Source organism: Chenopodium quinoa, unplaced genomic scaffold (genome assembly GCF_001683475.1).
Source record: "Chenopodium quinoa cultivar QQ74 unplaced genomic scaffold, ASM168347v1, whole genome shotgun sequence".
Lineage (NCBI taxonomy): Eukaryota > Viridiplantae > Streptophyta > Magnoliopsida > Caryophyllales > Amaranthaceae > Chenopodium > Chenopodium quinoa.
The window spans coordinates 2,664,887-2,691,681 of NW_018742630.1; the positions used below are offsets into that span (position 1 = coordinate 2,664,887).

Below are 26,795 nucleotides of genomic sequence, written 5' to 3' on the forward strand. Positions count from 1 at the left end.
ATCAAGCACGTTGGAGATTGGCTTTGAATTCCCTGTACATGTGTTTTAATTAAACTGGTCGTTTTAATGTAAGACACTGAATTAAAACCATTCATTTTTGGAGTAATTAATTTTTCATGCAAAGATTACTATTCACTACATTGCATTTAATTGTGGTTTAGAATTAAATAATGAGTCCATTCCATTTATGGAAATATTCAAAATAGGGTATCAAGACCATGTATTGGATAAAGAAGCACCCGTTAAGTGAACATTGAATATTTAAATCGAAAATTGTCCCTAATCGAGGTCATGTTAACTGATGGACGATTAATGACCACCAGAGATTAGTGTGTAGTATGATTTACATCACCGTTTCTTGTGCTGCAAGGACATAGTAGTCATAAATCATTTGCACAGGTGCCAGTTTGGAAATGCACCGGATCGACCTTTGAGAATACTTTATGAGATTTAAAACGTCATAAGTACATTTCTCATTACAGCTATCGGAACTTATTTCCTCGACCATGAGTATTGTGAAGTTTTCTTGTTTGAGTACTAGTCTTTTTGATGTTGCCTAACGTCTGCCGTAACTGGGATTATAACGGCAACACTCGGGAGATTAGGTCCTCTTAGTAAGAGAAACTTACAGTACAAGACTGGGAATGTCCCCTATTAACAATAGGGAACGTGTCTTTGTTGTTTACAAGGCCGCTCGAAGAGCAAGACTGTGAAAATGCATGGCCGTGCTCAGATGGATTTTAGAAATCATCTGCTTATTGACAGTCGAACTCGGAGATCGAGAAACACTTCTGAACGTAATAAGGATGAAGAGGAATCTTACCTTATAGTTCACGAAAAGACATTAAGAGACATAGGAAACGGGCTATACACTGTACGCACACTTGTCCGGAAGGACAAGTGGGAGATGGAAAGGAATGGTGTCCTTCCAACAAGTGTATTATTCTGATAGAGGGTTCAGAATTATTACAGAGCTAATTCTTCAGTAAGGTGAAGTGATCAGAATGCTTAGGTGGAGGCCGCTTCCGATCAGTAATATTAAGGTACAATTAATATTACAGCTTAATCTCAACTGAACCCTTGGGTTCGAACCCAATCGAACAACCGAATCGAGACGACGAATTAATCAGAAGGATTCAATGAGTCGTCGGAGTTTTACGAACACTGACATCGGATATTGAGCCTAGGGCGTCGAAACCGAGCGTCGCAAAATCACAAGCAACAAGTACGAGCATAGCCGTAGCATCACATTGGCCTAGCCATGTGAGTGCTAGGCTAGGCTAGGCTAAGTTAGTTCATCGCAAGCCTAGGCGCACCATGTGTGTGCTAGGCGCACAAGGCAGCCCAGCATAGCAGCATGCTTGCGTGTGTGCGTGCATTCGCATGGCACAACACCACCGCAGCATGTGTGCTTGGGTGCCTAGATGCCATCGCAGCCTTCGCATGGCATAGCATCACCATCACAGCCGATTGTACAAGCACATCACCATCGCAGTGCTAGGCACTTGCGTGTGTGTGCGTGTATGTATGCCTAGGGCTATCGCACCATCGCAGCACACAACACAGCACTATCGCATGGCTAGGCCTATGCGTGTGTGCGTGTGCATGCATGGCATCGCAGCGAGCAACATGCTAGCAGCCTCGCTCAGCAGCACCATGCCTTCGCATAGCTGCGTGTTGTGTGCTTGCCTTCGCATGGCAGCACCAAGCACAGCGAGCTAGGAGCAGTGCCACGCAGCAAGCTGCTAGCAGCGAGGCCCTCGCCTAGCGCCCAGCACCTAGCATCATGTATGTGCTAGGCGTGCTGGCTGGTGCGCGTTGCGTGCTTGGCAGTAATGCGGTGCAGCAGGCTAGCTGTGCTGGCTGGTGCATGCTAGCATGCTAGCTGGCTGCCAGCCCAGCAGTCCTTGCTTGGTGCCGGTTTGAGAGGTGGGGACCAATGCTTGGAGCATGCCTTGGGGAGCAAGGAAATGGTCCCCCCCCCCAATGGACATGGTCCTCACCAAACTCTCTCTCTCCCCTTGACACTTGTTGCCTTGTGACTACATTTGCTAAATAATTTATTTTGGAATTAAATAAATTAGTGCATTTGCACATGATCCCACATTGATCATGAAATGGGATTCAAGTTCCCATTCTCTATAAATACCCACTTGGTTGGGATTTTGAGAACACTCTTGAGTGGAGCTATAAAGGCATCTCCATTGTTGAGAATACCTTAAGTTCGTAAAACTCCAAAGTTTATATTTTGTTCGGCTCCCGACTAACCTTCAGGACTTAGGACGATCGGGTCGGGTTCGAGGGTACGAACCGTCAGAGGTCTTGAATTTGCGAGGTTGAAGTAAGAGCTCTTTTAGTGAGCGAAGCACGCGTCTAGGGTATAATTCTTTATCCCTTCTTCTTTTAATTATGTATTAATTATATTTGCATGCCTTTAATTGCTTTAGTTATCGGGGTGGGTCTTGGGGGGTTTCTTTCCGCGTAGTGAGGGTCACTACGAAACCTACACAATGGAACACCCAACCGGTAGCACAACACACATTGGTAAGTCTTTGCGTTCATCGTTTGACCCAACCCCGAAATAGGGACTGCCCGAAGCCAAGCAGAGGTGTGATCTCCTCGCTGCGATTTCCATAAGGCCGATTGTCGAGGAGATAAAGAAAAGGTGGATTCTGCTAAAGCGGTAACCTTCGTGAAATATATATCTGCCAATTTCTTCATGAATTTCGGGGCAGCGAGCTTACTAGGATTACTCAAAATGTCAGACTCCACCGTTTGATTAAACAGACCCAATGCATCTTCAAAAGCTCGACCAAGACCAACAATACTAGCATAACCTAGAAGCTTAGTCTGCAACCCAGAAGATTGTAATCGAGATGCAAGAAAAGCAAAATGACGAACATCTCCTGCAGAATAAACACCAAGCCCTCCAAATATAAATGGCAAGGTGGGAAGCCGACACTGCCAATCGCCAAACCCATGCCTTAAAGCAGTAACAATACGCTCCAAGGAAGATCGAAGGGCTCCATCGAATGTGCGCCGAGGCGCCTCAATGTACTAGGAGGACAAGTACGCAAGGTAAAGTAGAGTTTAGAAACTCCAGTACATGCCCTAAGCAACAACTCACACTGATGATCATCAAGCTTAGAAAACTTATCCATTAGTGCAATGGTCTTGGTCACCCTCTGCATCACAAGCTCACCACTAAAACCAGGATCGGAACTAGCGGGACCCCCAAGCAACTTAACACCATGTAAAGGTCGATTAATATTAGGGGGAAAGACACCCACAAGCCTCCTGCAAGGGTCCTCTGTAGGCCAGAAAATTTCATTTTTTCCAATATTGAGATGTAACCTAAAACGAGGCCCTTCCTCCATAATCAACTGCAGAACCTTCCCCACCACCAAATTTTCCCCAATAATAGTGCCATCATCCAAATACCACGCCGAAGACATACCTCAAAAGCATCTATAATTTTACATACCAGGGGTTGTAAACCAAAGCAAAAAGTAGTGGACCAAGGGGATCACCCTGCTCGCACCTCCTGAGAAGACCATAAGGTGTGGTCCCCATAATACAATATTGCTGGATTAAAGTAGCAAAATTCAACCCATTGCAAAATGCCCTGACAACGACAGTGAACTTCACGTAACATGACCGCACGATCAACTAGATTGAAGGCATTTTGAAAATCCACTAACAACATTGAGAGGCCAACATCAGAACCACGATCCTCAATCAACCGATTCACAGCATGAAGAATTGCCTCACCACCTGAAGAAACCCCAACACCAAATTGAAGACCATCAAAGTAACTTCCCAAAGACTGGCCAACCATAATAGCACCGACCTTCAAAACTAGACGTCGCCAAACAGTACCCACAACTATAGGAGGAATACCACCACCGGGCTTGACAAGTGGTGTAAGAGGAGCACTAGCAATATACTCTCCTAATTCTATAGGACATCTTCCAGCTAGAAAGAGATTAACCACCGCGGTAATAGAGCCAACCAACTCATCTGAGACTGCCACAGCAGCACCACTCAAGTAATCCATAAGGTGTTGAGCACGTAAACCATCCCTACCACATGATGTGCCACGAGAAAAACTCTAATCCGATCCAAAACTACGGCAGAATTCGTAACAAGATGAAGGTGATCAACAGGTATATTAGGCAAGGATAGAGCTGGAGAAGAAGGGTGCTTTGACTGTAAATCCGCAAGAGTGGCGTCATTATAAGGAATAACACCTGAAGAAGAAAGAACACAAACTGCAGCGGTGTAATGGCTATCACAAATCTTCCTACGACACTGCTTAATATTACGCTCTTCCAAATCAAGTCCTCATCATCAACCACCGACAAAGTAGGAGAATCCTCTGCCTAAGATTCCCCCACAAGCTGTAAACTACCACCCGCTGCACCCCGAGAACAAATAGCACGGGAAATACTCTCTTCCTGATGCCGACGCTTTACCAAAGACCGAGACTCACAACTACTCCGTGGACAAAAGGTTTTAAGGGTGCAAAGAGGTAATACCAACAAAGAGACCCAATTAGAAATGTCATCAGGCTTAGAGATCACCTTATCAAGAGCACCTTTCAAAACCCGAGAAAACCCCAAATGACACCTGGGAGGGTGATGAGTGACATTTATGTCACTCCTAGGGTAGTCTTTTCTAGTAGTTTTAGCAATAATTTGGTTCATTCTAGTGTGCTTTTGTTATGTTTGCCTAATTTATGTAGTCTACCTATGTGTTGTGCAATGTGTTTTTATATGGTTTAGGTAGTCTTTACTCCCCTCCTTCGTTGTATTACGCTTTGCCTTCCTATTTTGTAATTGCAGATTATTGCTGGTGGTTCGGATTGAGAAGGAACTAGAGCAAGGATCGAAGATATTGCACCAGCGGTTTGGCGCGGGCGAGCAACACTAGTAGCGGTCGCGTAGCGCCCGCGCCACTTCCTAGCGCGGGCGCGCGCTGAGCTGGCCTAATCCCCTGATACCCATTTTGGAGCGGGCGCGCTTAATCTGGAGCGGCCGCGCCACCACCTAGAGCGCGGGCGCGCCGTTGTTCAGCGCGGGCGCGCCTATCTGCTGCGATCTGTAACCTAAAATCTGATTAAAACAACAAGGAGGAGAGAGAGAGAGAAGGGGGCAGACGTTAGAATAGTTTTCAGCAAAAAAAAAACTCTCTCTTAGTTAGCACCCTAGTTCATTAAATTAGTTGATTTAGTTTTAGAAACTCTCAAATCTAATCATTGTAGAAGCAAATTTCAAGATTCATTTTAAGATTTTTCAACATTTTGAAGCTTCAATAGTAACTTCTTTCACTTGTCTTTCATTATTTTCGGATTTTTTTTTTATACTATAAGTCACTTGAGTCTTTCTCAATCTTGATATATTGTTGTTGCATGTTAGCTTTATCCACAGTGAATCACTTTTCCCCAATTTTAGAATTACTTATAATCCAAATGGAATTTTGCATGTTACTCACAATGAATTGTGAGTAGTCCTCTTGGCTAGGGGTTGGGTGAAACTCAACCTAATGGTGATTATGTGAGTTTAGGAGTGATTTTGATGATGGATCGCGATTAAATTGGATTATATGGGATTGCTTGTTAGTTCTTCATGATAGGAGTAATTAACCTAGATTATTGAACTTGATGGCATGAAATGTTTGGTTCGACATGGAAATGTGAGTTGAATGTTTCATTACCTATTGCAATGTGATTATGTATGTTTTGTTGCTAAGTTAATGAGGGATCTAATCTTAGTAATTTGAGTTGTTTTCATATCGTTTGATGTTGGTCTTGCATGTGGTCTTTTCTATTCCATTATCCCTATTCCTCCCTATTTGCCTAATTGCTATTGGTTGAGTGAATCCCATTCCCCTAGTGTTTTAATCCCTTGAGTTCAACCCTTAGTTGTAGTTTGTTAGTTAATCACCACTTATACCTTGATTTCGATTTAGCTTGAGCGTTAAGATTATTTAGCAATTGATTCCCGTTCTCCGTGGACCGAACCCTTGCTTGCCATTGTACTTGTTTGAGTGAGGTGTTTGTTATAAATGTGTTTGAATGAGCCTAGATTGTGCGACTGATTTAGCGCTTGTCAAAGGGATAAACTTAACAGTGCGAAACCCCTTAAAGAACAAATAATCAAGGAGAGCCACATCAAAACCACCGTTATGATCTCGCACCAAACCATCCACATGTCCAATGCGTGCAGGAGAAGAGGGAGCTTGCGGCTTGGTGAAATTATGAAGCACAAAACGAACAACACCATCTCCTTCATTGGGGGGTGAAACATCCTCACCTCTACCATGACGACACTTAGAACGTACCGTGTGTGTTTTGTAGCAAACTCCACATAAGCAAATCCCCATACGCCTAAAAGTAACTTCTGCCTCAGTATAAACAACCAAATTAGAAGTAAGAGAATGTCGGGTGATATCTCGCACACCGATACAACAATGATGATCACTAAGATGCTTGATTAGAGAACTTCTTGCTAGTCCATTTCCACTCCCATCTTGACAGCCACTAAGACCGAAAAAGGGACAATGAAACTTCACCGACATGGTTACACACATCCACCACCTAAAACCACTCACAAACAGCACTTAAAATTCCCAAAAAAACCAACCAAAAAACTGCTCCCAAAACGCACTTGAAACTGCACCAGAAATAAACTGAAAAATGCACTCGAATAGTACGCAAAACAACACCTAAACTAACCAGAAAATAGCACCCAAAAAGCACGCAAAACATCACCCTAACTGACCAGAAAAATGCACCCAAGAAGCACGCAAAACAGCACCTAAACGAAAACGTTCGAAGCACGTAACAAAACAGCACCAAAACAGACCCAAAACTGAACAAAAGCTGCACCAAAACCACCCCTAAACTGTTGTGAGAGCAGCCTGAATAATCACAAGAAAATCGAGCCTGAAACTGCCTGCAACCTGGCGCAGTTTTTTGCCTGGAAATCGCCGGAAACCCGCCTGAAAAGGTCGTGGAATATGCTTGAAAAATACACCTAAAACTGCCACCAAATTGCACCGAAAGTGGCCCGAAACTGCACCAAAATTACACCCGAAGCCAAGTGCATTATTATTATTATTTATTATTATTATTATTATTATTATTATTGTTATTATTATTATTATCATTATTATTATTATTATCATTATTATTATTATTATTATTATTATTATTATTATTATTATTATTATTATTATTATTATTATTCTTAATATTCTTCTTATTATTCTTCTTATTATTCTTCTTCTTCTTCTTCTTATTATTGTTGTTATTATTATTATTATTATTATTATTATTATTATTATTATTATTATTATTATTGTTCTTATTATTATTATTATTATTATTATTATTATTATTATTGTTGTTATTATTATTGTTCTTATTATTATTATTGTTCTTCTTCTTCTTCTTCTTCTTCTTCTTCTTCTTCTTCTTATTATTATTATTATTATTATTATTATTATTATTATTATTATTATTATTATTATTATTATTATTATTATTATTATTGTTATTATTGTTATTATTGTTATTCTTCTTCTTCTTCTTCTTCTTCTTCTTCTTCTTCTTCTTCTTCTTCTTCTTCTTCTTCTTCTTCTTCTTCTTATTATTATTATTATTATTATTATTATTATTATTATTATTATTATTATTATTATTATTATTATTATTATTATTCTTATTATTATTCTTATTATTATTGTTATTATTATTATTATTATTATTATTATTATCATTATCAACATCGACCCCCAACAATTGCTATGCACCAACGGTAACCCCCTTTTTTTGGATTATACAAAATGACCTTAGTTATCTTTTTTCTCCTAATGATGACATTAATGATGGTGTTTTAACATAAAATTAAACCATGGTTAACCAAAATAGCGAAATGACAAAAATGCCCCCTTTTTATTTTACCCAACCACCCGATTTTAATTCCCTCCATTAAATTTATCTCTATCTCTCCTTCGTTCTCCCTATTCATTACTCTTCATCTTCTTCCTTCTGGGGCCTTTGCCATCAAAATGTTCATCGAGACACAAAAAAAACGCAGAGCATTGAATGCGAATTCTATAATACCATCAAAAATAGACGGTGATAGTCATTTTTCTTCTGCGGTAAAGTAAAGGGGGATTCAAACTTTTTTGATTTCAAAAATTGCGACTAGGGTATTCAAGTTTGGCTGAGAATCGGGGGTACCCGGTGAAAGATCGAATCTTTCTGCATCATCTTGCCAAAAAGAAGTTCAGGTATGCATCCAAAACCCTAATTTTTATATAATGTTTGAGTTGTGCATGTTATGTACTCTGTTTTGGCATGATCGTTTTGTTGCATGTTTTATGTGGTTGTATTGAAGTATTATGTCCTAAAATGAAAGTTTTTGTTATCTTGTTTACTGATTTTGTGTTATGGACTTGCTTGTTTGTGTTTGTGCTTGGAATATGGTATGGTGTTAGAATGAGTGATGCGGTGGTGTTGAGGTTTCAGTATAAGGGTGTTGAGGTTGATGTGGTAGTTGAGGATATTGACACAGTCAATATAGTTGACCTAGTGATAGAGTATTGGGATAAGGCCGTTGAGAGTAAGAAACCAATTCCAAAACATGCTAGTTTTGCTTATGTTCACAAAATGAAACATGTGGACTTGATTAATGATCAAGACTTGATGAAAATGTTTACTAACTTAAATGGAAAAGACCTTATACATATATGGGTGGGTGAGGCTAATTCACCAAATGAGTTACTGAAGTCTGCTAGGACTTTGAGGGCAAGTAGGATAGCTGCTGAGTTGAAACAAAGTGTAGGACAGTTGGGTACGACAGAATGTGATCCTGAAAAGGGAATCCCTAGGAGAAGTCTAAGGAATCTAAAGGGTAGTTCAAGTTAATCTGTGATAGATGTTGAAAGACATAAGAAACTAACCCCTAGGAGAAACACTTCATCCAATGTCAGAGAACCTGTAGACTTAGTTCCATACCCTATTCCCGAACCTGTTTAATGAGGGAGATAATGAAGCTAATGATGAAAGTGATGGTGAACCTGTTAATGAGGGAGATAATGAAGCTGATGATGAAAGTGATGGTGAACCTGTTGAAAATCCTATACTTGAAATATATAATGCAGTACCTAGTGATGATACCTGGGCTGATTTGATAAGGGAAATGGAAGAAGAACAAGAATACATGAGTAGGGGGAGAGGAGGAGGGAGGGGGAGAGGAAGAGGGAGGGGGAGACCTATAGAGGTAAGGGGAGAGGTAAGGGTAGAGTTAGGGGGGAAGAAGCACCTGTCAGGCTGACAGGAGGTAGGATATGGTATAGTGGACCTGGAAGAGACTTGAAGGCATGGTATAGGAAGCAACTAGAGAATGCAGTAGAGACTGAGGCTGAGAGGTTGGCTAGGGAGAGGTATGAGAAGAGAGAAGAAGAGGTGAGGAAAGAATTTGGGTTACCACTTATAGAACTAGCCAAACCAGTCCAGGTACTCAGAAGAAGTCCAAGAAAAAGGTTCCAAAGCGAGGGTCAGATAGAAGCTAGGACAGATGTGATTGCACCACCTCTATCTGAGATGAATGTTATCACAAGGCAAGCAACAAGGCCCTCTAGGGAGATAGTGACATCTTCTAAATCTTCCAAGACATCTAGCACATTAAAGAAAAGAATTCTAGGGACTACAGCTAGGAGGAGGGGATTGATTATCAGAACAAGTTCTGATGAAGCATCCGAGCCATCAAACCAACTTACTGTGAGTTTGGGTGGAGATGAAGTTATTCTGAGTGGTGGTGAATTAGATTCTGAAGAAGATGAAGATTAGGAAGATGAAGATCAGGAAGATGATAATGTAGATCAGGGAAATGAAGATGAAGATGATATGGATGAAGATGATGTGGGACCAGTTGTTGACAACTTTGACCCTTGGAAAGACCCTATGTGGGAGACTGACAATGAAGCTGAAGATTACTTTGCAAAATTGTACAAAAATGGTAAGTTGTACAATGACGAGTAGTTTGGCACACTACTAGAAATATGCCGTTTTTCGACGGAATCGTTCCGACGGACGTAAATTTCGTTGGAGAATTCAAAATTTCCGATGGAATTTTGGTATGTCAGAAATATCCGTTGGAAAAGATAAGTTGCGACGGAAAATCCCTCGAAAATATTTCGACGGATTTTTTTTACCTCGGAATTTACTGCTTCCGACGGAATATTCCCTTGGAAAATGTTGCCCGACGGAAATTTCCGTCGGAAGCTTAAATTCCGAGGGAAAATAAATCCCTCGGAACATATTAATTTCCTACGGTTTTTGATTCCGTAGGAAAATTCCGACGGATTTTAAATCCGTCGGAATATTTCGACGAAATTTAACCCTTTTCCGACCGAATTTTATATTAAAAAAAAACCTAAATCCTAAAAAGACATAACCCCCCTATTCTCTCTCCTAGTTCTCTTTCCTCTCCTTTTCTCTCTCCCTGTCCCTCTTCTTCTTCTCTCTCCTCTCTTCTTTCTCTTTCTTTCCCTCTCCTCTTCTTCGCCTTTTCTTCTTCTTCTTTCCCTTTCTCGGCCTTATCACTCCTCATTCCTCCTCCTTCTCTTCTCATCCCTCCTTTTCCCCCCTTTCTCTTTCTTCTCGATCTCCTTATCACTCCTCTTTGCAACAACACCACCACTGCAACAACCATCGACAACACCAACCGCGCAAGAACACCACCACCGTAACAACCTCCGACAACACCAACACCGAAAACAGATCTACATTTAATATTGGTTAGAATTAGATCTAGTTTTATTTTGTTCAAATTTTCAATGTATAACTTTTTTTTTGAAATAATTATATATTTAAATTAAAATATTTGAGATAATTGTATAGTATAATTTCTTTTTTGTTAAATTTCGAAATTTGTGTTGATTTTAGATCTGTTTATTTAATTTTGAATTTCTGGTTTTTTTTTTATGTTTTTTTTTTTTGTCACGGGTTAGGGGTTTTTATGGTGGGTGGTGAGTGTTGATAATTTAGAGTGTCGGAGGAGCGCTCGCTCTTCTGTATCGCGCTCGCGCCAGCTAGGCGCGACCCGCGACAAAATCGCGCATAAACCGCGATGAGTTTCTGGAAATTCTGGAAAAGTTTGGAGGCGCGCCCGCGCCATGGCATGGCGCGACCCGCGCCTAAACCGCGCTAAAATCGCGCTAACTTTCTGGAAATTTGAAGATTTTAGGCAAAGAAGGAGGCGCGCCCGCGCTGCTGTGGTGGCGCACCCGCGCCTCTTCCCTCACGCCCGCGCTTCTTGCCGTTTTGCGGTTTTATTCGACGGGTGATTCTATTTTATATGTAATGAGAACATTACTCTCTCTTCTTCTCCCCAAGAATTTCTCCATTTTTCTCTAAATTTTCTTGCAAACTATTTTGAGAAAAACTTCTTGATTTTAGCCTCCTTTGTGAATTATCCATCGGGTTTTTCGATTCTTTGTGCTAAGAACGGAAAGTGCTGTCAATTGTATCTCAAAGGGAATTTCCGGATTAACCCAAGCACCGTGTGGGGGAAATTAATCCCTTTAGAAAAGTATTCATACGCCTTTGACAGTGTATCAAGATCATAGTCTCAAGGGACGTTGCAATTCTCATGTTCATGTGTGGTTCTTCGGCTTGGAGTTTTAGGCAAGTGTAATTAATCTTCTCACTAGTGTTTTCTTTTGAAATTTCTGTAATTTCATAGATTATTATACTTGATTGGAACACCATTGTTGTGTTTGTTTAATTACATTACGTTGTCTTGTAATTATATCTTTAGGTTTTGTTTCCCACACATTTTATTAAGTATTTCTTGATATTTTAAGTGATTTCTAGTTTGAAATTCACTGTAAACCTAACAGTGACGTGGGTCCGGGTTGGTGGGTTCTGGTGGGTGGGTTCGGGTCTGGTAGGTGAAGATGGTTGGTTAGGGTTAAGGTGGTGGATCTGGTGGGGTAAAGCGGGTTAATGGCGGTGGTGGGTTAAGGGTGTGGTTAGGCGTGGGGGGTTAGGGTTTGGGTTAGAGGGTTTTGGTGGGTTTAGGTGTGGTGGGTTACGGTGGTGGGTTACGATGGTGGGTTAAGGTGGTGGATCTGGTGGGTTAGGGTTAGGTGGGTTAAGGTGGTGGGTTACAGTGGTGGGCCTGGTGGGTGAGGGCGAGGTAGATTTTTTTCTTTTTATTTTTTTTTCCGGCAGTAACTAACGGAAAATCCGTGTGGAAATTTCCGACGGATTTGAGTCCGTCGGAAGTTTGTGACGGACTATTCCATCGGAATATATAATATAACGACGGAAACAGTTCCGTCAGAAATTTGCGACGAAATTCCCAATAAAGTCAAACTTGACTCTGACAACCTTAATTCCGCTGGAAATTCTGTCGGAAAGGATCTTTCCGACGGAAATTCCCTCAGAATATAGCCAAATTCCTACAAAATGTAATGCGACGGTGCCTTCCGACGGAATTCCGTCGGAAACCGGTATTTTCGACGGAATTTTAGGATATTCTGAGGGATTATTTCCGTCGTTGATTAGCTGTTTTCTAGTAGTGGCAAAATTGTCATCACGGCATGGCAATTATTCACAGATAAACAACATTTGAGAGATGTTGTGAGGGATTACTGCATACAAAGTGGGTTTTCTGTAGTTGTGCTCAAGGCATCTAATTTGAGGTGGACAGTTAAATGTTCTGCAAGTAACTGTGAGTGAAGGCTGCATACATCTAGGCTTCCTGATGGTGTCACATGGGCAATCAAGTCCATTCAGAATATGGAGCACACTTGTTCTGGTTTAGAGGTGAAGAATCCTATGGTGTCTACCAAGTGGGCTGCAAGAGTGTTGCTTGAGGATATAAGAGCCAACAATGATATCCCTGCCAAATCATTGAACCAGTTACTCTGGTAAAGATATGGAGTACAAATGTCTGCAAGTACTCTATACAGGATGAGGTCAAAGGCTCAAAGGGACTTAAATGGGGGTCATAAAATCTCATATGCCCAGCTTCCTGACTACTGTGAAATGGTGAGATCAACTAACCCAGGTTCTTCTGCATTCTGTGCTTGGACACCTGAAGATCATATTGACAGGCCTTTGCAGTTCTACAGTATCTTTCTATCATTCAAAGGTTGTATAGATGGGTTGCTAGTTGGCTGTAGGAGCTTCATAGGTGTGGATGGGGCTCACTTAAAGGGGAATTATGGTGGTGTCCTGTTGTCTGCAGTAGCACTGGATGCAAACAATGAGCTATTCCCCTTTGCTTGGACAATTGTATCATTTGAGGACACAGATAATTGGAAGTTCTTTGTATGGCATTTGAAGAACTTGCTGAAAGACAGTGGGAGAGGTGATGAGTGGTTCATTATCTCAGACAGATAGAAGGTATGAAACTTAGCCTCAATTTTCTTTGTTAACTTCCGTGAGCATTTCTTTGTCTTACATCTGTCTTTTTTTTTATAGGGTATAGATGCTGCATTAACTGAGTTGTGGCCAAAGGCTGGAAGAAGATATTGCTGCAAGCATCTGGAAAGAATTGGAAGAAACCATTCCCTGGTCCTTTGATGTTTAGCCTGTTCTGGAGGGCTTGTGGGACCTATTCTGAGTTCACATTCAAGAAAGCCATGCAACAGCTGCAGAAGGTCAATCCAGCTGCTTTGATATGGTTGTCTAAAGTTGGGGACCAATCAACATGGACCAAGCACAAATTCAATGAGGCTGTCAAATGTGATGTAAACAAAAGCAACTTTGTGGAAAGCTTTAATGCCACATTGGGTATGGACAGAGCAAGACCTGTTCTGACTTTGTTAGAAGGTAACATATTCTTTGTTATGTACATGTAATGTGTCTATATTAGTGAATGTATCATTAACATTTGTGGTGATTAATGTTAGGAATTAGGAGAACAACAATGGTCAGGATGTGCACTAGGAAGCAAGCTTCTGCAGACTAGATAGATGATGATATATCTCCAAGAATCTAGGCCAAACTTAAAGTGATAACTCAAGAGTCCAGGTGTTGCAAGGCATACCCTAGTGCTGATGGGTATGAGGTCACTGATGGAAAATCAGTGCTCCCTGTCAGTTTTGCTGAAAAAAGGTGCCTATGTGGGGTATGGCAGATTTATGGAATTCCTTGCAGGCATGGCATGAGAGTAGAGCTGATCAAGTATGGCCCGACCCGATTTTGGGTAGCATTTTTCGGCCCGAAACCGGGCCGGGTTTGGCCCGTTTTTTTTGGGACGGGTTTGGGAATGCGATTTTATGAATTTTTAGTTGATTTTTAGGCCCGGCCCGAAAATGGCCCGAAAAGTCCGCACAGCCCGACCATTTTAGGCGGGTTTGGGCACAAAAAATTTGGCCCAAAACTTGGCCCGGCCCGAAAAACGGGCATGATTTTTTTGCTCCGACTCGGCCCGCCCAATGATCACTTCTACATGAGAGCTATCTTGCATGCAAGGCTTGATCCAAAACAGTTTGTACATGAATGGTACTCTGTGAGAAGGTACAAAGCTGCATATGCTGGTGGAATCAACTCTGTCCCTGACAGTGATCAATGGCCAGACTTTGACATGCCTAAAATTGAACCTCCTGCCATGAAAAGAGGAGTTGGCAGGCCTTGTAGAGAGAGAAGACGGGATGAAGATGAAGAAAGGAAGGGCAAGAGAAGCAAAACAGTTAAGTGCATCAACTGTTAATGCTATGGGCACAACTCAGCAACATGTAAAGGAGGCCCCACTGCAAAACAAGCTGCTGCTGCTTCTGCCTCTACAAAGGGTAAAGGGAAGCAAGTTGTTATTGCTTCTGCTGTTGCAAAGGATAAAGGCACTGCTGCTTCAGCTTCTGCAAAGGCTAAAGGCAAAGGACCCATGTCTTATTCATAGCCTACTCCAAAAATGAGGAAGCTGAGTGGAATTAGGTTCTCAACCCAGCCTTAGTAGATGAATGTGTTGGTTGTAAATAGCATAAGTAAATAGCACTGGAAACTGATTTTTTTGGGTATTTGAATCACTTTATTTTGGGTATTTTGGGGGGGAACAGGGCATCTTATGGAAATAGCACTGGAAACTGCTTTTTTTTTGGGGAATTTTCAGTTTGGATTATGAACAATTACTTAAGTTTTAATCTCCAAGTATTGTTCCTTTATGTTTATATTGTGTCCAGCGATGATTTATTATAGTTCATTGATACAACCGAATAACAGAGCAACAAAACAAAAGAAATTGAATTTGAACAAAGTTCTAATTTTTATTTAATTAGGATGATCAGTACATCATTCAACTACCTAGATTGTTAAGGACTAAGTACAAACATCCCAATTGCTTTTACATGAAACCCTAATTTCAACTAATTTCCCCTAAATTATCAATGTAGGGATTACAAATTCATTCACTTAATTAAAGTACAGAAAAACCAAATTAAAAACATCCCAATTGCAATCTTCATCATCTTTTTGCCAAAGCCATCGAAATAACCTTCATCATTGACCTCATCAACAATCCTCACAATATTTTCTTTAGGAACCCATGCAAAAAAGTGACAGCTACTGCATTTATTGTAGGGCCTGTCTGGATTGGAGCGTGTGTCAGAAAAACACACATCTAGAATTCGCCTGAATGAACAATTGCAGTAGCAAAGCTTGATTGCTCGAGCTCTTCCCATGGTGGCTGCGAAAAACTGGATGACGAAGAAGACAACAATGGAGGAAGTTGGGGGAATTAAGGGAGAAAAGGTTTTTTTTATAACCATTGTCTGACTTTTGGGGGGAAAATGTTAACCATGGTTAACTTTATTTATGATATTTATGTTAAAACACCATCATTAATGTCATCATTAGGAGAAAAAAGATAATTAGGGTCATTTTGTATAATCCAAAAAAAGGGGGTTATCGTTGGTGCGTAGCAATTGTTGGGGGTCGCCGTTGAGGAATTTCCCATTATTCACCACAACCAATAATATGAGTTCGTGGATTTAAATGGTTTGAGTTCGTGGGTTTCGCGTGGTGGATTTTGATTCCAGATCTGGGTTTCGTGGATTTGGTGGTGGGTTTCGGTGGTTTGGTGGTGGGTTTCGTGGGTTTGATGGTGGGTTTCGGTGGTTTGGTGGTGGGTTTTGTGGGTTCGATGGTGGGTTTCGTGGGTTTTGGTGGTGGGTTCGTGGGGGTTGCGTAAGTGGGGTTGGGTGTTGGTGGTTCGTGGGGTGGCGGTTTCGGTGGTTTGGTTTGTGGGGTGGTGGGTTTTGGTGGTGGTTTCATAGGGGTTGCGTAAGTGGGGTTGGGTGTTGGTGGTTTGTGGGGTGGCGCGGTGGTTTTGCGTCCGTAAGTGGTGGTTGTTCTCCAATGTTTAATTGTGTGTTTTATTTTAATTTGGTTTAATTATCCCTTCTCTCTCCACTAACTTTTCAATAATCTTGCTTAACAAGTTTTGCTTAGGAGTCCGCAAAATTGTCCTTTGGTGCAGATAACTAAAGGCGGAGAGAGTATTATACATTTTTACACGATGATCAATATTTCGATGATTTCTTATCCTTCATCCTTGTTACTCAAATCTTAAAACCCAGAATACTTTTTGAAAAATTAGGGTATAACATGTAATACGAAGTATATGATAAATCTTAAATTCAAACCTAATTTTATTTTTAAAATCATATAGGATTTGATCTTCTACTGCATGGCTAAAGTGGATACAATTATGAGTGAAAATAGTTGGTATTATATCTCATGCCCAGCATGTGAAAGACGTATCACTCCAAGAAAAATAAATTTTTGGTGCATTCCTTGTGAGAAACAAATTGAAAGGCCCATCCCAAGATTTGTTTCAAATTTCTTCTTTATCCATATTACAATAATAGATTAAACAAATAATAAATTATATAATGCCTAATTTCTTCGTGCATTATTCTTTTTTCTCAATCAGATATCGATTGGAGCTTAGTGTTATCGATCATAATGGGTCAGCAATATTTGTAGTTTTTGATGAAGAAGCTAAAAAACTAATAGGACAAGATGCAACTACTCTTTTTGAGGCTCATACTTATGAAAAAGTTTTAATAATAGCTTTTTAACAATAGTTACAAGATTAAATTGTTCTACAAATGCTTTTATCACTTATTTCAATTAAAATTTACAGATCAATGATCATAATGATGATGATATAACAATGAAGATGATGATACACAAATTCCAAAGATGATTGCAAATATCATTGGAAGTGAGTTAGTATTCAAAGTTAAAATCACCGCTTATAATCGTACAACAATTTGACAAACTTTTACGGTGATGAGAATTTTTGACAAAAGTGTCATTGAGGTACTAAATAATTGTTACAAGTATTTAATGTTTATTTAGAAGTCATGAATTTAAAATCTTAATTTCTTAAAACTTTACATAAATAATTTTGATGTAGAATAAAGATGTCATAAAAGATAATAAAGATACTTCAAAAGATGAAATTACAGTCATTGAAGAAACCGCAAGACGCCCTTTTAATAGTTCGATTCGACGGAAAAGGATCATGATTCATCCGACCAAATCACATCAAAGAAGATAAAGGTATATATATTTTTAGAATATATATAATTCATTTAGATATTTCTTACTATTTCTAATTTTATCTTATAGATTATTTAATAGTATACTAATATTAACACTTTAATTTGTATACTTTGTGTATGATGCAGGTTTAGTTTTATGAATCAAGGATTCTTTCAAAACATAATAAAACAACACGTTCAAGAAATAGAAATTTAGATGATAGTAACAAATAATACTTATGTTAGCTTTTTAATTTTTTTTATTATGTAACAACTTTCGAGATTATTCTAGATGATAGTTTTTCTTTTATATATGTTTATCATATACTTAATACTTTTGTTTACCTTTATTTTTGAATTGTTATATCAATTTTAATAGTTTACCAATTATTATTATTATTATATAATAAGATACAAATCTTAGATAATGATAAAAACAAAGCCCCACCAATGGGTGACTAATCTCCCAAGCTTCCGAATCATAACTCAAAGGAGGGAAGAGAATGAAGGCCCGATGTATGTTAAAGATTTGTGGGAAAATCAGGAATGGAATAGATCCATGCTCGTGGAATTGTTCTCACAGAGAGAAGTTGAAGCAATCTGCAGTATTCCAGTTCCAATGTTTGATGAGAAAGGCTCGTGGGCATGGTTTTACTCGAAGGATGGTATGTACAGCGTCAAAAGTGCCTACAACATTTTGGTTGAGGAAGAAATAAGGGAAAGAGCAAACTCATCAGGTGGAAATGTGGAGTTTAACTGGAAGAGTATTTGGCATGCTTGCATCCCACCTAAGATCAAACTATTTGCGTGGAGATGTGTGAGAGAGGGGTTGCCTGTGATGAAGCGTCTGGCGGATAGGGGATTGAGTGTTGATCAACAATGCCCTATGTGTGGCGAGGATGAGGAGACCATAGCTCACTCGCTTCTTTTCTGCCCAGCTGCCTCAGATATTTGGAGACATTCGGTTTTACGACTAGAACCGAGTAATATTGATGCTCATGGGTTTCTGGATTGGTGTAATCAGGTGGAGGGGAAGATAAAGGAGAAGCAGTGGTGGGATATATTTTGGTGCCTTGCTTGGGGAATATGGCTAAAACGTAATGCTTGGGTGTTTGAAAAATCTGAGAAGCCAGAAGCAGCCATACTTCATAAAGCCCTGTGCTTAGTGGGTGAATTTGAAGTAGCCAACACCCTTGCCGATAAAATACAGACTGAGCAGCCTCTTTGCTCAAGGTGGAAGGCCCCCCCTTCTGGAATGCTAAAATTAAATTCAGATGCAGCTTTTCAGGGGAGGCGGTTGGGAATAGGAGGGATATTGAGGGATGAGGAGGGGGAGGCGGTGGTGACTTACTGCTCGACTATAGAGGGGATTGTTGATGTGGCTGTTGGTGAGGCAATGGCTATGCGTTCAAGCCTCAAGATCGCTATGGAAGCAGGATATAGGAATTTTGTTCTTGAAACTGACAATTTAAGGTTGTTCCATTATTTGCAGAAGGCCTACTCTCCTCCCTGCTATGTTGGTAGGCTGGTAAAGGACATTCTAAATCTGTCGAGGAGCTGCCAGAGTTGTGTTTTTTCTTTCGTCAAAAGGTCCGGGAATGTCGTGGCTCATAGTTTAACAAAGTTAAGTTTTTCTTTTAGCGATTATCGAGTGTGGCTTGAAGAGTTCCCTCCTGAAATTCAAGGGGTTTTTTGTACAGATATTGAAAACTTGATGATTTGATAATTTATGCTAAGCTTTGCTTTCTGTCAAAAAAAAAATAAAAAAAGAGATAAAAACAAAGTCGTGCATTGCACGGGTTTCACACCTAGTAATACTTAAATAAATAACCCACGGTGTGCCCATCACACACACAAAAAAAAAAAAAAAAAAAAAAAAAAATTACACAAGGAATTAAGTTACCCAAATACCCACGTTAATTTTTCTTATCTTTTTTAAAAAAAAAAAAAAAAGAAAAAAAAAGAAAAGAAAAGAAATAAAACCACTACATTTTTGCGCCAAACACTAGAACATTTTAAATATCTGCTGATCATCTTCATTTTTCACTTCAGTGTTCAACCAAGTTTTCACTTCAGCAGCAACCCATTTCTCACTTCTAATTTTCATTTTGGATTAAAGATTGAGGTTTTCTTCAGCGCATACTCACACAATCTTCTGCTAAAATTTAGGTAATATTGCTAAATTTCTCACATTGATGGCTTCTTCGTTTGAATTTTTGTGATTGTTAGGGTTCCTTTACCGAGTATTTACGACATTTAAGTTTGTGTTTCTTCAAATTTGTGTAGAAATTGTAGACATTTAAATTTATGGGATTTTCCCTTCTTATTTTCATTTTGGATTAAGGATTGAGGTTTTCTTGATATAGTGAAATGGGTATGCTGTTTCCTTTTCATTTTTGATAAAATTGATTACACCCTCAATTTGAGATTTCTTGCCAATCTTTTTGGAATTTGTGTGATCAAGAAGCTTAATCTAGGTTTCCATTTTTTGGGTTTAGGGGTTAAATAATACCTTCTTTACTCCTAACTGGTTACTTCTATTAATGGGTAATTCTTGTTAATTAGCACTTGATGTGTTATCGAAGAGGGTTGTATTGTTACGATTTAATGTCGATTTTGTTGTATTGCTCTACCAGTCAACAAGTGCTTTTCTTGAAATTCATAATTCAGTAAAGCCTTCTAAGAGTTTGGATAACTTATGTTGGAATTTCCTCTTCTATGATATGTGTACTTTTCATTTTTTGGGTTTATGGGTTCTATGATTTGTGTACTTTTCATTTTTTGGGTTAATGGGTGTTGTGCGACAGCGGAAGCAAAGGTCGAAAACAAACAAGAAAACAATAAAGAAATTCAATGCAAACAATAAGAACAACACCAAGAATTTACGTGGTTCACTATCGATGTGATAGCTACGTCCACGGGCACCGAGATCGAATGATTTCACTATAAACTGCAAAGATTACAAAGATGATTCTTGTATTTCTCAAGAACGGCTCTCACTCTATCTCTCTTCACCCTAATACTGATATTAGGGAGGTTTTATATTAATCCCTAATTAAAAGATACTTGGGCAAAAAGATAATAAAATAAGATAACCTAAAACCGCAAAATCCGCGTTCCGTATTTTTCCTTCACCGCCCGGTCAGACCGGGCAAGGTCTGCCCGATCGGGCGCGAGAAGAAAACTCCATACGAATGCTTCAACGTATCCAACCCCCACCGCCCGGTCAAACCGGGCAAGGTCTGCCCGATCGGGCGAAGGCTCGCCCGGTCGGGCGAAGGCTCGCCCGGTCGGGCGCGAGAGCAGCTTCTTCAACGAATTTGCCAGGCACCTCTTCTTCTTCCGCCCGGTCAGACCGGGCAATGTCCGCCCGATCGGGCGGACAAAGCTACGAAGTACGAGTCACCTAATATACTTATCAACAATCTCCACCTTGACGAGAACTCGTAGTCAGCAAACGACCCCATCAAGACATAGTGAAAAAACATCTCAAGCCAAACCCGATGCAAGACTCATGCATAAGCCATACATCCCGATAAGTCTTCAACCAAGACCCATCACATACTCGTCTCCAAGTATAACAACTCATAATGCTCCACCTGCATCACAAGCCCCGGGCAAGCTCCACCTTAATGCCAACACACCTACACCAGGAGCTCCCCAACTTCGCCCCTCAGGGCCTACTACATCACGTAGTAATCAATATTTAGCAAGTCTAAGCAATGTTTAAACTTGCTCAACGGAACAGGCTTAGTGAAGAAATCAGCCGGGTTGTCAGCAGTCCCAATCTTCTTCACCTTAATCCTCTTGTCAGTACGTAAGAAATGATACCTGACATCAATGTGCTTCGTCCGATCATGGTGTACTTGATCTTTAGCTAAGCAAATCGCACTTAGACTATCACAATACACTGTAGCAAAATCCTGTGCAATACCCAGTTCACCTACTAGGCCTTTGAGCCAAATAGACTCCTTAGCTGCAGAAGTTAAAGCCATATACTCAGCTTCAGTAGTTGACAACGTAACTGATGACTGCAATGTAGACTTCCAACTAACCACAGAACCACCCAAAGTGAACACATAACCAGTCACAGACCTCCTGGTATCCACATCAGCTGCATAATCAGAATCACTGTACCCAGTGACCAAGCATTCCCTACCATTCCCGTACACAAGACCAATATCAGTTGTCCCTCTCAGGTAGCGAAAAATCCTTTTCACCCCTTGCCAGTGTTCCCTCCCAGGTCGAGCCATAAACCTGCTTACAACACTAACAGCATGCGCAATATCCGGCCTAGTACAGACCATAGCATACATCAAACAACCAACCGCGTTTGCATATGGAACTCTAGACATATAAGACAACTCCTCCTCTGATTGAGGTGACATAGACAAAGACAACTTACAACTAACAGTAGTTGGCGTACTTATAGGCTTCGATTTTTCCATCCCAAAACGAGACAAAATCTTTTCAATGTAGCTTTTCTGAGTCAAGAAAAGCTTACCTCTAGCCCGATCCCTGTAGATCTCCATACCCAAAATCTTCCTAGCTGCACCCAAGTCTTTCATGTCAAACTCCGAGTTAAGCATCTCCTTTAATCTAGCAATATCAGATTTATTCTTTGTGGCAACCAACATGTCATCAACATATAACAAAAGATAAATCATGGAACCATTATCCAGCTTACTATGATACACACAGCAATCATATGAATTCCTGTCAAAACCTTGTGAAACCATAAAAGAATCAAACCTTTTGTACCACTGTCGGGGGGATTGCTTAAGTCCATACAATGACTTTAGCAATCTGCAGGCATAGTGTTCCTTTCCAGGAGCTTCGAATCCTTCGGGCTGCTTCATCAGAATCTCCTCCTCCAAATCGCCATGAAGGAAGGCCGTTTTAACATCCAACTGCTCCAGCTCAAGATCAAAATGTGCTACAATTGACAATAACACACGGATAGAAGTATGTCGAACCACAGGTGAGAATATCTCAACAAAGTCAACCCCTTCTACCTGACTGAACCCCTTAGCAACTAGCCTAGCCTTAAAACGTATTTGCTCAGTTTCCGACAACCCTTCTTTCTTCTTGTAAATCCATTTACAACCCACAAGCTTCCTCCCTTCCGGTACCTTTACCAGTTCCCACACTCTGTTCTTGTAAAGGGACTGCATCTCTTCACCCATTGCGGCAAGCCATTGCGCAGACTCACTACAACTAATTGCTTGTTTATATGTGGCAGGTTCAAATGACTCTACATCATCAGCTACACTCAATGCATAACCTGTCATCGCATCAACACAGCAATTTCTTCCCTCCATCTCTTCAATCAATCTAACAGGCTTCTTGATAACTCGTTTAGGCATCTCAAGAATGGTGTCAGGTTGACTAGATGACCCCTGATTAGATTGCTCCACCTCATCCCCAGAGTTAGAATGAGTAGGAGTAATCTCAGGTTCAGGAGTACCCGGCACTGGAACATCAGCATCATCATCAATATATTGTACCCGAGGTAAATCAGCAATGGTAGACTGATGTACCTCAAGTACCCCATCTGTCTGTAATAAATTGTCTCCTTCCCTTCTCAAATCTGAAATCTCTGCATTTTTAATTGAATACATGGTGTTTTCATCGAAAGTAACATCCCTACTAAGAATGACCCGACCCTCCGAAGGTGAAAAAATTCTAAACCCCTTCACACCATCCCCGTACCCAACAAAACACCCCTTCTTGGCTCGTGGATCCAGCTTACCCTCAATAACATGATAATAAGCAACACAACCAAAAATCTTCAAATTCGAAAAATTAGGCAACTTACCACTCCAGATCTCAAACGGAATTTTGGAATCAATTCCAGAATGAGGACCCCTATTAATGACATAACAAGCTGTTAACACAGCTTCACTCCAGTACCTCCTCCCAAGCCCTGCATTAGAGAGCATGCATCGAACTCTCTCTAGCAGTGTCTGATTAACCCGTTCTGCTACACCGTTCTGCTGTGGTGTCTTCCTGACAGTATGATGCCGACCTATACCCTCATCTGCACAGAACTGATTAAACTCGTCTTTGCAAAACTCTAGCCCATTGTCCGTTCGTAGCTTCTTGATCTTCCTTCCTTGTCGATTTTCCACCAAAGCTTTCCATTGCTTGAAAACTTTGAAGGCCTCATCCTTTGACTTAAGCAACCTAAGCCATGTGTATCGGGACTTGTCATCAACAAATGACACAAAATAGTGGTAACCTCCCATACCTTCAACTCTAGATGGACCCCAGCAATCTGAATGGATGTAATCGAGCACTGCATCAGTAATGTGAGCACCCTTGCTGAACTTTGACCTGTGTTTCTTACCAAACACACAATGCTCACAAAATTCAAGGTTGGCAACCTTGACCCCGGATAGAAGACCCCTCTTGGACAATAGCTGCATCCCCTTCTCCCCCATATGACCAAGCCTCATGTGCCAAATCTTAGTCATCTCCTGGTGAGATACAGATGCGCAAACCGCAGAACTAGGCAGTGTAACACCCTCAAAAACATAGAGGGTGTTCCTTTTGATACCCTTAAGTACCAACTCAGAACCTCTGAAAATACACAACTCCCCATCTGAAAACACACCATTGTACCCCAATTCATCCAGGGTACCCAATGAAATCAGATTCTTTCCTAAAGCAGGAACATGCCGTACATTAGTCAAAGTTAACCTCCGCCCATCAACAGTCCTCAACCTCATGGAACCAATACCTGTGACCTTACATGGAGCATTGTTACCGACTATAACCATACCCCCATTGCGAGGTTCATATGTATCAAACCAATCTCGACGTGGACACATATGGAACGAACACCCCGAATCTAGAACCCAGTTATCAGATAAATCATCAGACCTAGCAGAACTGACTAATGCTAAATCTTCCTCTGAATTATAGCTCTCATTCGGTTTCTCTTCAACTACAGCAGCCTGGGACTTGTTTTTCCTCACCGGACAATTATTCCTAAAGTGACCCGGTTCTTTACAGTAATAACATGTTTTAGTAGTAGTTTTACTAGATCCATCCTTGCCGTTTCCAGCACCCGACCCAGCATTGTTCCCCTTGTTAAACCCCTTATTCTTTTTAGACTTTCCGGACTTAACAAACAACCCACTACCATTATCCCCATTATCACTCGTAGCTTTCATTCTGAGTTCCCTAGTATGAAGTGCTGCCTTCACTTCTTCTAAGGTTATAGAATCCTTACCAACAACAAAAGACTCTACAAAATTCTCAAAGCTAGACGGTAGAGATACAAGTAAAATCAACGCAGCATCCTCATCATCAATTTTAACATCTAAATTACGTAAATCAAGCAAAATAGAGTTAAGTTTTTCTAGATGTTCCCGTAAGGAAGTACCTGACTGCATCCGGAGGCTAAACAACCGCTGTTTCAGTAATAATTTGTTGGTCAACGACTTAGTCATATACAATGACTCCAGCTTCAGCCACAATCCAGCCGCCGTTTCCTGATCAGCCACCTCCGTGATGATTTGATCATCAAGACTAAGTAATATGGTAGAGTGTGCCTTCTCTTCCATAACTTCTAACTGCGGGTCAGTCGGTCCATCTTCTGACTCCGAAGTAGTACTCTTTGGAGCCAACGGACGCCATATCTGCTGTTGTTTTAACAGAGCCTTCATCTTAATTTGCCATAGCCCGAAACTATTTTTCCCGGTAAACTTCTCAATTCTTATTGTTGAATCTCCTGCCATTGTTATCTTCAAGAAACTCTCCAAGGATTGAACCTGAGCTCTTGATACCAATTGTTGTGCGACAGCGGAAGCAAAGGTCGAAAACAAACAAGAAAACAATAAAGAAATTCAATGCAAACAATAAGAACAACACCAAGAATTTACGTGGTTCACTATCGATGTGATAGCTACGTCCACGGGCACCGAGATCGAATGATTTCACTATAAACTGCAAAGATTACAAAGATGATTCTTGTATTTCTCAAGAACGGCTCTCACTCTATCTCTCTTCACCCTAATACTGATATTAGGGAGGTTTTATATTAATCCCTAATTAAAAGATACTTGGGCAAAAAGATAATAAAATAAGATAACCTAAAACCGCAAAATCCGCGTTCCGTATTTTTCCTTCACCGCCCGGTCAGACCGGGCAAGGTCTGCCCGATCGGGCGCGAGAAGAAAACTCCATACGAATGCTTCAACGTATCCAACCCCCACCGCCCGGTCAAACCGGGCAAGGTCTGCCCGATCGGGCGAAGGCTCGCCCGGTCGGGCGCGAGAGCAGCTTCTTCAACGAATTTGCCAGGCACCTCTTCTTCTTCCGCCCGGTCAGACCGGGCAATGTCCGCCCGATCGGGCGGACAAAGCTACGAAGTACGAGTCACCTAATATACTTATCAACAATGGGTTTATGGGTAATTCTTGTTAGCAGTTCTTGATGTGTTATCGAAGAGGGTTGTTGTATTGCTGTACCATTCAACAAGAGCTTTTCTTGAAATTCAGAATACAGAAAAGCCTTCTAAGAGTTTGGATTACTAATGTTGGATTTTCCTCTTCTATGATTTGTGTACTTTTCATTCTTAGATTTGATTGAGGTTTGTTTCTTTGGATGGGTTCTTGATTTGTGTTAAGCCCCTATACGTACTTGTTTGGTTCGGCAGTAGACTAGGTCTTCCCATTATCGAGAGTAAGACATAGATGTTTCAATATTGTTGCCCGTAGTTTTTGTATTTGATTCTGTGATTGTTAGACAAGCTGAGTAGGGAGGAGCTAAATACAATTGGTGCTTTGTGGTTCATTATTTGCTCATCAACCTGTCTTTTGCTAATTTTCCGTGTGGCTCAAGAGTCAAGGATGCTTTTCTTGTGCTGTACACAGGAATTAGAACTTGGTTTAGTACTAAGACTACTCACTACAATTTATACAAATGCATTTTATTTTTTATTTTGTTGCTTCTCCTTCAATATGCATTCCATTACAAAAAAAAAAAAAAAAAAAAAAACAAAAAAATTGTTCTTTGAGAATTGATGCGAGTACAATTACCTTTATTAATTAAGTCAAGAAGTTCTGGCTGAGTTTGTTTGTATGCAACAGTACGAATTAATAAAATACAGAACAATTATCATATTGGGAATGGTAGGAATGTCAGCATATGGGATAACAATATGGGTATTAAGATGGTGCTCACTTGGTTATCATTTCCTTTGTGCAGACTTAGCA

General features: G+C 40.4%; 1 protein-coding gene across 1 annotated transcript; it reads left to right on the forward strand.

The window, feature by feature from the left end:
- The first annotated feature begins 9,916 nt into the window (after nucleotides 1–9,916).
- Nucleotides 9,917–13,994, forward strand: LOC110721773. Its single transcript, XM_021900961.1, has 6 exons — nucleotides 9,917–10,028; nucleotides 12,636–12,720; nucleotides 12,775–12,948; nucleotides 12,991–13,391; nucleotides 13,541–13,855; nucleotides 13,936–13,994. The coding sequence occupies exons 1-6, from the start codon at nucleotides 9,917–9,919 to the stop codon at nucleotides 13,992–13,994; spliced, it is 1,146 nt and encodes a 381-aa protein (XP_021756653.1).
- Nucleotides 13,995–26,795: the final 12,801 nt, after the last annotated feature.

Bases quoted from the DNA above. Each gene is read 5' to 3' on its own strand.
- LOC110721773 (XM_021900961.1), top strand. From the start codon at position 9,917: ATGGATGAAGATGATGTGGGACCAGTTGTTGACAACTTTGACCCTTGG. The intron at 10,029-12,635 runs GTAAGTTGTACA...AATTATTCACAG, and splicing joins TGCAAAATTGTACAAAAATG to ATAAACAACATTTGAGAGAT. The intron at 12,721-12,774 runs GTGGACAGTTAA...GCATACATCTAG, and splicing joins CTCAAGGCATCTAATTTGAG to GCTTCCTGATGGTGTCACAT.